This window comes from Typopeltis vanoorti, chromosome 12 (genome assembly GCF_054136105.1).
Source record: "Typopeltis vanoorti isolate ZY-2024b chromosome 12, IOZ_Tvanoo_1.0, whole genome shotgun sequence".
Classification (NCBI taxonomy): Eukaryota; Metazoa; Arthropoda; class Arachnida; order Uropygi; family Thelyphonidae; genus Typopeltis; species Typopeltis vanoorti.
The window spans coordinates 110,592,883-110,609,791 of NC_143560.1; the positions used below are offsets into that span (position 1 = coordinate 110,592,883).

General features: G+C 34.7%; 1 protein-coding gene across 1 annotated transcript in view; it reads left to right on the top strand.

The window, feature by feature from the left end:
* shot (dystonin-like protein short stop) overlaps positions 1 to 16,909 on the top strand; it is a 1,304,552-nt gene that overhangs the window by 294,183 nt on the left and 993,460 nt on the right. Inside the window, exon 19 of the mRNA XM_090402172.1 lies at positions 6,910 to 7,005. Coding sequence (XP_090258298.1) covers positions 6,910 to 7,005 — 96 coding nt within the window. The remainder of the gene's footprint in view (positions 1 to 6,909; positions 7,006 to 16,909) is intronic.

The window sequence follows — 16,909 nt, forward strand, 5'->3', positions numbered from 1 at the left end:
ATGAAGTTAGCAGTTGGGATCAAAACACTGTGGATAAACTGTGTACTCATTTTGGAAAAACTCCTCATTTATATGGGCTCCCAAAAATACATAAAGAAGGTTATCCAGTAAAACCCATCGTAAATTGTATCGACTCTCCTACGTATCGAATTGCTAAATTTTTGTCACATTCATTAACTGCCTTACTGGACATTCTAGATCATTAATCAAAAATTCTACACATTTTCTTGAACAAATCAAGGCTGTTCAAATCAAAGAGTCTGACTTTGTTAGTCAGTTTTGATATTGTTTCCCTTTTTACCAATATTCCATTAACTGACACTATCAACTTACTATATGATGATTACCCTCCAGATATTGCAAAGATTTTTGAATTTGTTATATATTCAGGATATTTCAGCTGGAAAAATAAGATCTACAAACAAGTTGAAGGTACTGCCATGGGCAGCCCTCTGTCTCCACCTTTGGCAAACTATTTTTTGAAACATCTGGAAGACACCTTGTTCTCATTGATTCATCCCCAACCCTCTCTTTGGTTTTGTTATGTTGATGATGTCTTTGCTATTTGGCCACATACTGAAGAGGAACTTAACACATTTCCTACAACAGATAAATAGCCTTCACCCATGCAGTCAGTTCACCATGGAAAAAGAAAAGGCTGGTGGTCTAATTTTAATTAATAGAGCACGTAAAGTGTGCTCCTCCCCCTTAAGCTTACAACAAGAACTTTTCACTATAAAAAAGTTAATAGAATCTAATGGTTACAACCCTAATCGAATCCAACAGATAATTGACTCCTATGCTCCAACACTTCATCTTCCTCAGCAGACCGCAGAATTCCAATTCCTTATATTTCAGGCATCTCAGAACCTATTGGCAGAATTTTGAAGACATGTCATCTTATTCCTACATATTTTCCTATCAACAAAATTTCTCACTCGTTGCCATCTACAAAAGACAAATTGGCACCTCTTTCATTAGCTGGTAAACACCAGCTAATGAAAGGTCTAGCACAACATAGCATTGACAATGCTATGTTGTGCTAGATCATACTTTGGACAAACAGGTCGTTCTGTGGAAAAAAGAACGAAGGAGCATCAGTATTATATCGAATACATGAAACCTCATAAGTCTGGTCTAGCACAACATAGCATTGACACTAAACATAATATCCAGTGGGATAAAGCTTGTCTTCTCCACAGATGCAAGTTTAAATATGAACTCCTTTTCAAAGAAAGTTGCGAAGCCCTTTTACATCGGCCGAATTTGAATCGAAATGACTATCTCGCTCTCTCTCCCAAAAGTTTGGGAGATTCTTATCTTATGCAACCATCAATGAAATAGTTTTTTTAAGAATTATTTAATAATAATTTATTAATTTTCTGGCATGCAGCAACAATTTTCATTGGTAATCCACTGACTGTTCTGTACTTTGTATTCCATTCCTTTAACTGTTTGTTCTACACTGATGATGTACTGTTACTTTCAGTATGAAATATTTGTACCTTTAATTCATTAAAGTTATTACTGTTGGTTTTATACGTGTTAAGTTATTAATCTGATGATATTGGGATATTCAGTTGTATGCAAAGGTATAGGGTTTTTCTTTTTTTTTTTTACACATTCTGGCCAAGTAGCTTTCCAGTATGCATTTAAAGTTGATTTCAGTTCTGATAATGCCAGCTTAGCAAGTTTGATGCAATCCAAAATAGAAAATTTCTTCCACACATCAATAACTGTCAGTAAATTATCTGTATCTAGTTTATCGAAAATATATTGGAATGTTCTTCTTATGTAGTAAGTTTTGAAGGTAGTGATCACACCTTGGTCTAGTGATTGTATTAAGGATGTTGTTGTTAGGTGGCAGAAAACAAAATTCTACATTTGGGTGTTCTAAAACAGGATGGCCAGGTGCATTGTCTATAATCAATAAAACTTTAAAGTCCAGATTTTTTTCCATCAAATAGCATTTAACTTCTGGAACTAAACATTGATTCTGGAGCCATTCATTAAAAATTTCTTTTGTAACCCAACCTTCTTTTTGTTTGCCTTCAAATGCACGTGCTAAAATCCACACCTTTAATTGCCCAGTCTTAGGGATTGATTAATGAGTAATGGTTTTAGTATACAATCTCCTGTAGCATTGCTGCAAAATAATAGTCACATGATCCTTAGCTGCTTTAAAGCCACCAACACTTTTTTTTTTGTAATTTCACTATATAAGGTCTACTTGGAATTTTTTTTCCAAAAAAGACCAGTCTCGTCTGCATTCCAAACTTGATCGGGAGTGTACCCACCATTTTCAGTAATTTTGGACAGTTTTGAAAGAAATTCCCTGACTGCCGGCTCATCTGCAGATGCAGCTTCTCCTTTTATTTTTACATTATGAAGCGCATATCTTTTGAGAAATTTTGTAAGCCAGTCTGTGCTTGCAGAAAAATCACAATTGTTGTTTCATGATGTTGGCTCTTTTTCCTGAATCTGTTTGTACAACTGTAATGTTTTCTGTTTGATATTTCAGTCTAAAGGTATTCCTTTTTGTGAGCAATCCACATCACTAGGGCCTTTTCCATCTTCACTTTTATAATATCTCTCATATACGATGACGACTTCACACCTAATTTTGTTCCATAAAGAACAGATTTTCTGATGGCTTCTTCATTTTTCTTAATCGTTCTCATGGTGGCTTCATTCAGTCCAAAATATTTGCATAAGGATGTTGAACCTTCTCCAGCTGCTGAACAATGTAAAATTTGGATCTTAGTTTCTAAAGAAATAGCTTTTCTTTTCTTCTTCTGTCGAACTGAATTATCTGACATCATGATTAGTGGGGTAATGTTACAAAAATATCTGAAAAGAATCAATAATTAATTTTACTAATTGGATATGCGTAACAAACTTCAAAATTTAATACATACCTGTATAACTCTCTTGTACGAACAAAACTTTCATGATCAAAACACAAGATGTGTAAACATTTCGAATTTTAAACAAGAAATGATTGTTTAGCAAACAGCTTAACTCCTTTCAAGCAGCTTTATATAGGCAGGTCTCCTGTAACGGATCAACTTCAAGGAATCAGCATAGCACCCTTCTGCTTCCCGGAACCAACAGCATGTGAATATAACAGGTCATCTGTCGGCTTAACTTTGGGGAATCTTAATTGCAAAAATTGACTTTTTTGTTATCTCCACAGTCGTCTACATTCTGTGGTGTAGAATAATCCCTGATATTTAAAACATTGAGGGGGTTCCCCAAAATTCAAGTTTAAGTACATATGTATCATTTTTGGAAATGTCAATTATAATGGAAATGCCATTTTTAACAGAACTGAATTCAAACAGAAATTTTAAAAATAAGCGCCATTTGAATCATGTTAAATCAAAATATGCTGTGTAAAAATATAATTGTTTCTGTTTTCTAAACCATGTTATTTCGAAATCGTGTAAAAAAAAAAAAAAGCCATATAAACAGTGGTGAGCTATAGAAATTTTAACAAAGGGCTTGCATCATCAAGCAAAAAAAAAAAAAAAAGCCTAACTTAGCCCTTATAATATTTATATTGTGACTGTGTAGAGCTTCTGACAGATATGATAATTCCTGTAGGATATCAATCATTAATGCTAGATCATTTAAAAATTCCAAATTGAGAAGTCAGTTTAAAAAGACCATATATTTATCATTCGATGCAAAATGCTTGCATAAAGTTGGTTAATTTCTCCACAAAGCAAGAGCCGTTCGTAAACTGCAAGCTGCCCATCATGGTCCAAACACACAGCCGATCTTTAAAATTTCGATACCAAGGTCTTTTGCAATCGTATTTAATTCTCGTTGATTTTTTGGTGATTGATGATAAAAAGCATATAATTTATCTATAAATATTTCAAAATAATTTATTTCTTTAATGTCTTTTATCGAATCGTCTAATGCTAAGTGTAAATGATGAGCCAATGCCAAATCACAACGTTGGGAAATTTTTGTAGAAGTTTAATTGCAACACCTGATTTGTTTCCTAACATTACACTAGCTTCATCAGAACAAAATGCAATGAAATGATTTTTTATATAGGTATCAGAAAATCCATATCAATTTAAAGTAGCAATTATAGTAGCATGTATACATTCCACGGTGGTATTTTCTAGTTCTACAAGATTATTAAACAAGAAGAACAAGGGGCTCGCAAATTTGAGAAAAATTTAACAAAGAGCTCGTGCGAGCCCCTTATAGCTCACCACTGCAAGTAAAAAGAGAATTAGCTACACACACATGCCCCCCCCCTCCCCCCTACATACACATTTTATCTGAACTAATTCAGAAGATGAAGTGTTTCAGTTATTGAATACTCATGTACTTGCTGACCATGCTTTGGACACCTGCCACAAAATATGCTGGAAGAAATTTGCTTTACTACATCGCAGCAAGTATAAATATGAGAGATTATTCCTGGAATCAGCCTCAGCTCTAAAAAAATAACTCTTCAAACCTCAGCAAATTTGGATGCATGAGACTGCCCCAAATATGGGAAGCTTGCATCCTAAGAACATCAGCCCTACACCCAAGACAACCCAATTTAGCCCACTAGGGGGCACCTTTAGGACTCTAAGACCGACTTCAGTTGTTTTCTTCAGCTATGTTTGTTTAGTGTTAGTGCCTGTGTGCACATATCATTATTTTTATGTTCCCTGAAGATGGTAATGTAACATTACCGAAACATAGGAAGTGTTAATTAAAGTTGTTTAATTATTAATATTTTAGTATATATTGTCTTTTCCTAAAATCTGACAGTTATGTATTACCAACGTATAAGTTTATCTACAAGAATCTACAGAGCCTATAGTATCTGAATAAGAAAAAATATTAATAACTTTATATGGAATAAAAAATTTCAGAACGCTAAATATAATCAAAATAATAAATAATACATAAAATACGTTTTTTTTTTTCATATATGGAAATGACATGACAATAGGATTTCAAATTTTCTTGCGAAGAATTTTCCCTGCGATTAATTTTCCCATGATGAAAAGTCTCCGTGATGAATTGTCCACGTGATTAATTTTCTCAGCGATGAATTGTCTGTGAAGAATTTTCCAAGATTAATTGTGTAGACATGTAATCTTCTTCTAGCTTTACAACTCTTTGAGTTTTAGCTTGCAAAACAATTGTTTAGTTTTCTTAACAGGAGATTTTTTTTTTTACAGGAATGGATTGTTAGTCCATTGCTAAACCCCCAACCTGGGGGACCAGGCTTCTAAATTTTTTTTCCCCTGGAGATAGGTTGGGTCAGCTATACCTTCAGGCACTGGGTACCCATTTTAGTCACCTCTTATGATAATGCATGGGCTACATCGGGAGTATTCTTTAACTGCGATCACCACGCAGTGGGGACATGTAATCTAGCACTGCTTTATAGTGTTCACACCAGAAATTATGAATCTGAAAGTTGTGTTGGAAATAAAACAACTGATTAAAGACAAATCATAGATATGCATATTCTTCTGAGAAAAATTAGGGAATTGGCATCAATGATAGGATCATATTCATAATGAACATAATATAAAAGTACTTGGCATCATTAGCATATAAGAATTTGTGAGTAAATTAAAACGAATATTACCATATGACCTAATCTAGAGTAGTATGATGACTTAATGAAGTGAGAAAGAGCGAGAAGGTTAGCAAAAAACAGGTATATGACTTAGAATGAAAAAGCCCAGAGAAAGACCAAGATTTGGGTGGATTGATGCACATGTAGCATCTTAGAAGAATAAAATACAGATTTGAGGATGCTGGAGAAACTGGCAACAAATTAATTTGAAATGAACGTATGTTATTAATCTAGCAATAATGTGGTCATAATTGTGTAGTGCTGCTATTACTGTCAGTAACATGATGATGAATTGATTGGGGAGGTCTATTTATTAAATTTTTAAATATATTCTTGCTTAGTGCTAGCAAATGCTTGTTTAGAGATTTCTAAAAATATTTCAGAGAAAAATAAACTGCATATAAGATTCATATTTACACCTAAACTAAAGCAAAAAGATTGCATTAATGTTTTGTATGAAACTGAAATTTCGTTATACAGTAGCATCACATCATAAGTGACTGCCTTACTCTATACTGTATCATTGGAATCATTAATGATTCCAATGATCCTGCTAGTGAAATCATAGAGAAGCAGTATACAGTTATATCTATGTGTCATGATGATTATATCAGTAAATCTAGAAAGTTGCCTGTGCTTTCTGTATGCACTGAAGGTAGGATAAAGTTGAAGATAGGCTAAATCCTAAGTTACTTATCAATACTATATCATGTTGAAACTTGGATTTCATTTAAAAAAAAAGCAATGTTTTAATTGATTTAGTTTTTGTTATAAATGCACATTGTATTTAATTTCTTCTATATATTTAAATTTTTTTTATTGGAAATTATCTTTGATAATACAGCACTTAAAAATATCTGAAATCACAATTAAAAAACATATATGTGAAATATTTATAAAGAAGCAATTAAAAAAATTCACAGAAGTGACTGAGCATGAACTACTGATGGAATTCAAATCTTGAAATTACTTGGCACTAGAGTTCTGAATACTATTCTCATGATGCAGTGAACCTGTCCAAGTGATTAATACTGGTTGACTTTTGTTCTATAGTACTTAGATGATTTTAGAAGCCTTCAAAACAAAGATGGTGTCTCATCTTATCCTACCTTACTTCAATCATTGGTCATACAATTTCTGATTTGTATGAACCATTCATGAGTGTTTTATCAAATTGTAGAATTCATATACTTGATGCAGGAAGAGTTAAAATATAATAAATATATATTTTAAGTATTTTAATTATATTTTAAGTATAAAATTAGTTTAAAAAGGTAACATTTTTTACTCTTCTGCTGTAGGCTTATTTAGCAGCTATGCAAACTCAGTGGTCATGGCTTCTGCAATTAACATTGTGCCTTGATGTCCATTTGAAACATGCATCTGTTTATCATCAAGTGAGTAAACTTATAGTTGATTACATTTATAAACTAAATAAAATTTATTAATGTTAGAGCTATTAATTTAAGTAGAATGTTTCAAATAACAGTGTTCTTGTATTAATAGAAAAACAGAAGTTATAAATTGCTCCACAAAGAATTAGAGATGCTTAATTAGTTATTATGAGATTGTAATGGAAAGACTGACAATTGCAAAATTAATAAGCAATTTTTGTCTTTGCAAAATTAAGGGAAAAAATTCCCACTATTTTCAATTTGTGATATCCAGATCTTTTTTACTCTCATTGATCATTAAGCATACTAATAAATCTAGTGTTGTAATTGAAGTTGTTAGTGCTAAATTTGCATTACATTGCTATCAGACTTAAAATATCTGGGTATGCATTCTTTTACATTTTGAAAGAGAAGAAATCAAATGGGTTAAAGAATTAAAGGAAGCAATTTACACACACACACACACACACACACACACACACACACACACACACACACACACACACACACACACACACAGCGCTTAATTACTGCACTAAAATTAGCAGTGTATGTTATCTTTTAGTTATCACAAAGAGACGAAGATGAATAGTAGAACTGATTTCCATTCAGAAGATGGAATGGTCATTTAATAGAAAGCTGCTGTCATGTAAATTAATAGATTTTTATTAGTTATAAGATTTCTTACAGGGTGGGTGAAATTCTGCACTGGGGAAGGAGAAAGCTTTGAACTCATCTAAAGAAGATAGTGTTATTGCAGTCGCTTAGCTGTATTCAGGAATATCAGCTCCAACAGTGGTATAAGTGACCCCCCCCCCCCTGGAACCATCATGAGTTTTCAGTAGGGCTCCCTGTAGAATTACAGAGCTCCTCTTGTTGTGAAGTTTTAGAGCATGATAGTTATTCTAATGTGAGGCATTGCCAGTATGCTACTGGCTATTGCATAACATTAGAATTAGAAACATAATTCAAATAACATTGTTATATTAAGAATAAGACTGATAAAGTTATTATATGAGAAGAAAGAACAGTTGAAAGAATATTTTCAGTTTTTTTCTACTCAGTAAAGCAATTTGCCCACACTAAATAAAATGAGTGAGCCTCCGTAGCTCCATCAGTATAGATGAAACACTTTGGTCAGAAAGACCTGGGTTTGATTCCTCTCTCCAAGACGTGAGGAACCTTTATCTGGTCTCTTTCAACTAAAGGTGAGTTAATTGGTCTCATATGGAGGTAGGGTTTTTCACCTGGAAACGTGGGTTTTTGTTCCCCAGAACAGGCAAACTGGCCCCGTGAACACACGCATAAAAAGACATAGTACACACCAGGAGGCATAGGGCTTAACTACTTTATCCTCGAAGCAGTTGCAAATTGTAATAGGCTATTCCTACTATGAATGTAACGGGCCACTAGGGGCCTAATACAAGAAAGGAGGAGGAGGAAGAGATGAGTAAAAGGTATTAGGAGTGGACAGAATCCCATTGAAGGTATGGACATTTTTAGGCAAAATGGGAAGTGGCTAGTTGACAGTAGGGTCAAAAGCCAGATTACTGGGAGAAGGCCTGCCCATTGCCTTTAAGGAATGTGGTGAACTAACTGGGGCTTCTGATCTAATGTTCAGTTCTCACCTTCACGTAGTGTGCCCTTTTAGTAGGTATCCACTGGATATTGAACAAATGAGGATGGGCTGGCAGTTTGGGACTTGGCCAACCAAGTTGCACTTTTAATGGCTTAAACCAGAAATACACATGGTGAGATTTCTTGCTGGCTGGGACATAGCCCACTTAAACAAGGCCCCATGCTGTCTTGTGAAGGAACCAAGGTGAATAATGAAAAGCCAGTTTGTTCTTCTTCAACAGAGAAACACAACAACAATAAACCCAACATCAGAATCAACTGGAGACAACATATGGAATATTAATGGAAAGGAAATGGAACATGAAGGACTGGAGAAGTATCATGTGGACATAATTGGAGTTACTGAGACAAAAACAAGTAAGAATGAAACTATATAATACTCCAACTATATAATACTAAATAATAAATAATACAGGTGAAATTTTAGAGTATGATAGTTATTCTAATAACTATCATACTCAAAACAGGTGAGATCCTTCTAAATAAGTATAAGATGTTATATTTTGACAACAATAGTCAAAGTAAGGAAGGAGTAGTAATAGCATTCAACACCAAACATGAAAATATAAACTTGATTGGAAGACAATTTCAAGTGGGGTTCTGTGGGCAAACTTCCAAATGGGAAAATGGACAATAAAACTTATTTGTGCCTATGGTTCCACAGAGATAGATCTTAGGAAGAAGTGGAAAAAAAATTTTATTCATTAGAACAGGCAGCTAACATCAAGAAAATGGGAAAAGTAGTTTATGTTGAAGGATTAAATGACAGAGTAGGAAATGAATCCCACCAGGCATATTGAAATGTTTTGGGAAAAGACTAATCATCATAATAATGATAAAAACCTGTTGGATTTTTGCTCAGGATCTGGACTAGTCATTACTAATACCTTGTTCCAACATAAAGTTATGCACAAGTTCACTTGGAGAGAAGACACAAAAAATAAGAAAAGCTTCATTGATTATGTTATTGTTGATAGCAGTATCTTCGCTGTGGTCCTAGAAGATTTGAAATTGGAATATACCACTTATGCTAATTTATTAGTTATTTTTGAAGAATTTTGATTTTGAATTCTGTTTGAAATTGGAAGTGATAATTGTTTAGTTTTAAGTAGGATAAAAATGAATATCACATGGAAAAGAACAGTATATAACAAAGTTTTAAAAAGAATTAAAGTTGAGCAAATTTTACAGTTAAACTGGAGATTCAGTTTTACAAACCTTGGATTCCTCAGTGGTAACCTCTATAGAAAACATTGATTTGATTCAGGTAGAGGCATGCAGTGAAGTTGTCTGCAAAAGTAGAAAAATAAGAACACTATGGAGTGTTCTTATTTTAACTTCTTGTGCTCCATATGGTGGAGCACAAGAAGTTAAAGTAGTAGTCTTGGGAAAGAAGAAAGCATACCATAAGCTTCTCACAAGTAAGCTGTCAGATGCCCTAAAACAATACAGAGAAAAATATGTAAAAATTAAAAAAAAAAAAAAAATCTAAATAAAAGTCATGGGATGGTAAGAATCTTCTTCTTCTTTCACTCTGCCTTATCCCATGTTAAACGGGGTCGGCGCACCAATCTTTAACCTTCCTCTTCCAAGTTCTCCGGTCCAGAGCATCCTTAGGACTCCATCCTTTCTCCCTAAGATCCTCTGTCATCTTATCCCTCCACCTGAGCTTGGGCCTGCCTCTTTTCCTCCTTCCCTCCAACTCCATATATTCCACTCGTTTACCAACATACTCCTCACCCTTCCTCTCAACATGTCCAAACCACCTCAGCCTACTTTCTTGTATCTTCTTGCCAATTGGTCCCACCTTAACCGTCCCTGTGATGTAGTCATTCCTTATCCTGTCCTTTGTCTCACCACTCATCCATCTCAACATCCGCATCTCTTGTACCTCCATCTTCCTCTCCTGTGCCTTGGTTATAGGCCACGTCTCCGCACCATGGAGCATCGCCGGCCTCACCACCATCTTATAGAGCTTTCCTTTCCTCTTACAACTCACTCTCTTGTCACACAGGACCCCGCTCATCTTCCTCCAATTCATCCAACCGCATGTCGGTGCTGTATTTCCTCATCCAGGTCACCATTCCTCTCGACAACCGACCCAAGGTACTTGAATTTCTTCCCTGAAATTAGCCTTTCACCCTGGAGTCGTATGACGATATCCTCGTCACTCTCCGTTGACATATATTCAGTCTTCACCTGGTTAATTCTCATGGCACTCTCCTCCAATGCCTTTCTCCACTCTTCCAGGGTATTTTCAAGCTTCTCTCGGGATGATTCGCATAGAACAATGTCATCGGCAAACAGCATGCTCCATGGTGCCTCCTTCTTGACATCCTCCACTAGTACAAAATGGTAAGAATATAGAAGATAAATATTAAGAAGATGGCAAAATATTTTGGAGATTATTAAAAAAGATTAGAAATGGCAGAAAGAGTACTAAAAGGAATTGAAGATGATAAAGGCGACAGGAAAACTAATAAGAATTTTAGATGGCTGGAGTAATTACTTAAAAAAAAAACAACTGACAAACAAAACAAGTAGGGACGGAACAGTAGTTGAAAATATTCAAGAAGAATGCAAAGAGAAGTAGATAACAGTACTTAAGGTAGAAAAAAGCTACCAAAATTCTTTAAATGCGGGAAGGCAGCTAGAGTAGATATATTCATCTAGAAATTCTCAATATCGAGTTCTGCAATGGCTACACTCATAATTTAGAGAGCCTGGTTAGAAGGTTGTATTCCAGATTTTAACTTTCTCAAATAGTTGAGAAATCATGGGCATATAACAAGGATCTGTACTTAGGTTTTCTATATCTGGGAAAGGCATATGGCAAAAATAAGGCACTTTTTCAAAAATGCTTTAGAAGACTGAAATGCTATATATGATGCAATTTTCTCCAAATCATTCTATTACTCGTTTGCACTTCAATATTGAAGTGCTAACGAGTAATAGAATGATTTGGAGAAAATTGTTGACATGAAATTAATAATAATGTAAACTTAGCCCACACATCTCTTAAGGATACATATCAGAAAATTGATGATGATAAAAGATTGAGAAGAGATAATATGCCACAGTGGTGATAAACTGTTATAAACCCAGTACATAAATGCAAAGTTGTTGTCCAAGACTGTTCCAATTATAGAAGTATAAAGTAAATGATCGACCCAACAGTGCCACTGTTGTGTTATGGAGAAAGTAGTAACCTATTATAATTGTATGGTTAATTAATTTTTTCTAGTTTTTTTTTAATATAAGTTTTGGTACTCTTGATGATTTACGTCTAACTACTTATGAAACTTGTTGGGTTATATTGTTTATTTTATTAAATATGTTATATGTTTAGAAATGTGGTCTCAATACTGAAAATTAACTGAAGAATGTGCTAAACCTCACAAATATTCATATTACTCTATTATGTTTATTAAAGAGTTAGGAGTTGTACTCAGTGGGGAAAAACAATATGGAGAGATTGTTTCAAAGAAAATAAGAGGTGGTTGGAATGAAGGTGGATTGATGAGAAGTTTGTTCATTTTATTTGTAGTTGGACAGTATATGGGTGTTGACCAGTGGCTTCTGAAGTTCTAATGTGGTTAAAAGAAAGTGGTGGAATGGTGATGCCAAATTCAGAAGAGCAATGTCCATGAAAGTATCTATAGAAAAGGTACCGGTGCCCCTATGGGAAAGTGACTGAAGGGAGTCCATGAAGGAAGGATTGCCTGTTCAGCAGATCGCAGTCTTCTGTATATAATCAAGAATTCTTATGGAGGTTTGGGTTAACCACCCAAATTTGGGAACAATATTCCAATATTGGTTGGATCTGAGACTTATAAAGTATTAGGAATTGAGCAGAAGAAAAATAATGTTTTAAATAGAAAAGAAGACCAAGTTTTGTATAGGCTGAAGAGACTATGTGTGTTTATATCAGAGCAAACTGGATGCGACACTTAGCCGAAGAAGAGAAAGCTAATCTTGAAAGGAAATTGGAACATTATCTTATATGTTCCAATTTTTTAGTGGTATTTATATTTATAGTGTTCCATATTGGAACATATGGAACACTATAAAGGAGGAAGAGTGTAGTGAGAGTAAAGAACCCTAGAGTACTCCAGCATTTATGGAGAAATCTGATTTGAGAAAGCCATCCACTATCACACAGTAGATGACTAGTGAGGAAGCAGGTAATCTAATCACAGAGTGCAGGAGGGAGGCCTTAAGTGGTAACTTGTTCAACGAGGCCTTGATGCCAGATGTCATCAAATGGCTTTGAAATATTGAGAGCGGCATCCAAAGGCGGGTGAGATTAGTGACAAGGTCAAACTGTAGAACAAGAATGGTGGAATTCATATTGGTGATCACTAATTAATTGATGAGTCTCCAGGTAGTGAAGAAGCCGGTTGTTGGTAACCTTCTCCATCACTTTTGAAATTGCTGAAGTGAGAACAATGGAATGATAGTTAGATGGATGATTTTTATCTCCCCTTTTCAGGTATATAGACTGGATGAAGGCCTGTTGTTGGTAGATACCAACTGAATATGATAGCTTATAGAGGCCATATAGGATGAGTGTTAATTCTGGGGCACAAGTTTTGAGCACAACTGGAGGAGAGCCATCTGAACTAGGAGCCTTATTAGTATTGAGATTAATCTCAATACTAATATTAATCTCAATACTTTATCTCATTACTAATTAGTAATGAGATAAAGTTTCCTTATGTCCTTCTGGTGCAAGTTCAGAGAAGACCTGTACTGTGCCATTTGGGGTAGTGCAGGTGAATTGTCTTGGTTGTTCAAGCAAGAATTGGAGGGAAAAAACTGATGCCAAGAGGTTTACCTTTTCTCTTGATGAGATTCCCATGGTACCATCAGGATGCAAAAGAGATGGGAACAAGGACAGAAGTAACACCTGCATGCCTTAGTGAGTGACCAGAAGGCTTGATTGCCAGTTGAGCAGGAGGTAAGTTTATTGTATTTCATTCTTATGAAGTTTAATTCGCATTCATTGATAACTTTTTTACACTTGTTTCAGGCTGTTGTGTAAGCTGAATGAGAAGCTGAAGTTTTTAATTTAAGCCATTGAACATATGCTGCATTTTTATCATGGACTGCAGAGGTGCAATTAGGGCTTAGATACTGGAGTATGAATGGATTTGCAGTGGAGCGGGGGGGGGGGTTCTCATTTCAGTGAGTATTATTTCAATTATTAGTTCAGTGCATATATTTGGATCAGGAGAATGAAAAAGAGTAACGTGACCATGGAAAAGAGACCTAAATTCTGGATGTCATTGCATTTGGCACAATTATGATACCACAGTGTATGAGGCTGAGATTGGCTGGGGAAGAACGAACTGTAGCAAAGGACACTTGAATAAGATTATGCTCAGAGTTGCCAAAGGGGAGCAGACATTAAGCATGTTAGAGAAGTAATTTGTAGATCATCTTGTCATGAACCTAATGGGTCTTTGAATAGTAGTTGGTAATAAAGAAATATTCTACATACAACACAGAGAGAGAGAGAGAGACAGACAGATGGAAAAATGCATAATCTTTAAGCCTTAGGAGGAAGAACCATATGACTGTCAAGAGAAGTGATATGGGGATGCTGCAAAGAAATGTGCAGCATTTCTATGCTGTTGACTCTTAATACAGCAAATACTTTGCTAGTCCTAACAAATTATTGAAAAGTCCTGACCAAATTCCTATAGGCACAGTGTTATGTTAAATGAAATATTTTACAGACAACAACCATGTTGTATATCACCTATTCCTTTGTGCTTGACTTCAAGTTTGCTGTAGTGCAAGTCAACTTTATTTGTATGGCATAAATGTTCAAACAACAAGTGTTTTAAAGTGCCTGTGGTGAACTGTGTGTAAGCCAGAATTCTATGCGAATGCTGGCTTACATCAATGACCAACATTTATTTGATACATCTTTGCATTAATTTTGTATGAATTGACAAAAGAGGTTCACCATGAAGTGCTTTGATATGTGATGCTTTCTGATATCAATCTAGGAGATGAAAGGAATTAAGTCCAAGTAAGACACAAATTATTATTATTTTTTTAACTATATTAAAACAGTACTATGTGTGGGCAAGTAGCTAAGAACAGAGTGGCCTATTTGTGTGTTATTATTATTTCATGACACCTCCAAGGGGTCCAAAGACTCATTCAGGGAGGGCACTTACTCTACAAATCTCCATCTTCACCACTTCATTCACCAACTATCATAATCTATACCAATTTCATCTACTGCCCACCGCCACTAGTATTTTTTTTGTCTGTAAATTATGTGTGTTCTTAAGGCTGATTTGTCTGTATGCAGGATGAAAAACCTCAGTTTCTGGGGGGGGACCCTGCTACCTCCATATGAGATCATCTAACTCTCTTTCAATTAAAAAAACAAACAAACAAACACATAAAGATTCCTCCTGTCATGACAAGAATGACGGCACGAATGGTGCAACGTGCCGTCATTCTTCCAATTGCGCAATGGGATGCTTTAGGGAAAACTATAGTGGGGGGGGGTATGGTCTTTAGGGAAAACTGTATGGGAAAGATTCTTCTAAAGCACAGAGTACACAAAGGAGAAAGATGAGAAGTTTGTTCTCTGTGTCTGGACGGTGAATAATGTCGATAAGCAGATTTTTTTTACTTAAGGAAAAGTGGAGGAATGGTGGTGGTCAGTTTTGCCGAATAGCACCAATGAAAATACCTGTGAGAGAGCCATAAGTTCAATAATATCTGGAAATATCAAAAGATCCCAAGTAATAAATATTCACAAAAAAGGTCCCAAGGACAAATGTGGAAATTACAGAGGCATTACTCTCTTAATAACAGCATCTAAACTATATGCAAACATCTTAAAGAACAGACTAATTAAGCATACAGAAAATTATTTAGAAGAAGAACAGTGGTTTTAGAAGAGGGAGAGAATGCACAGATGCCTTTTTCACAATGCAACAGATCATAGAAAAAAGAAAAGAATTTAACCTGCCCACTTTTCTTCTATTTATTGACGACAAAAAAGCATATGATAACAGAAATCTACTGTGGAAAAATATTACAAGACTATAAAATACCTCCTAAATGAATTAAAGCAATAAAAAGTCTATACAGAGAAACAAGAATTTGCATCAAATTGGCAGATTGAACATTATCAGAACCTATAATTATAAATAAAGGAGTAAGACAAGGTTGTGGCTTATCCTCAGTCCTATTCAACATTTATATAAACAGAATCCTAAAAGAATGGAAAACAACTGTCCAAGATGGAATTAAACTAACAAATAATAAACAGCTAATACAATACTTTATGCAGATGATCAAGTAATAATTTCAAATTCAGAACATAAAGTCCAAATTGCAACTAACCATCTAAATGAAATAGCAAAAAAATTTTAAATGAAAATATCTGAAACAAAACAAAAGCTATGGCAGTGTGTGGAAACACCATTCAAAATTACGCTTAACAATAAAATAATAGAAAAAGTTACAGAATTCAAATACTTAGGAAATATAATCTCGCAATACAATACTGATTCACAATTGGAAGCAAGACTACAAATTTACAATGGAATGAATGGCATAATTAAAAGAAATTTTGGAAAACAAATGACTAAAGAAACTCGATTAAGATTGCATAATATGACCTCTAAACCATCTCTCAAATTTGGAAGTGAAACTTAGATTCTAAAACAAAGAAACAGACTAAGATTGGAAGCAGCACAGATGAAGTTTCTAAGACCTCTCCTGGGACTCACTCGATAAGATAAAAAGAAAAACACCGAAATAAGAGAACGATTAGATACAGAGAACATCATACAAGAAATATCAGCAAAATATAATAGAAGAATATCAGCAAAATTGTCTACCCCATATAGAAAGGATGAATAACAATTTTTTTTTTGCAATATTTTCTGGTTTATTATGTTGAATTTTTTCTTGACAATTATTCATAAGACTATTACACTTTTTTATAAAATCTTTATCAAGTAGCTTTATTTTGCTCATGTGGTATTAGTTACGTAGGTCAGACATCTAGAAGCTTCGAAACGAGAAAGAAAGAACATAGGATATGTCAGAAATAACAGACAAGACATTTCAGGCCTTTCATGCCACTTTGCCTCTACTAACCATCACATTGAGTGGGATAAGAGCCTTATGCCATACATAGAAGATAACTACCATTCAAGAACCTTTAAAGAAGCAGCTACAGTCGTCCGTAAAACTGAAAACCTAAACAAGAATCAAGGTCTAATTTTAC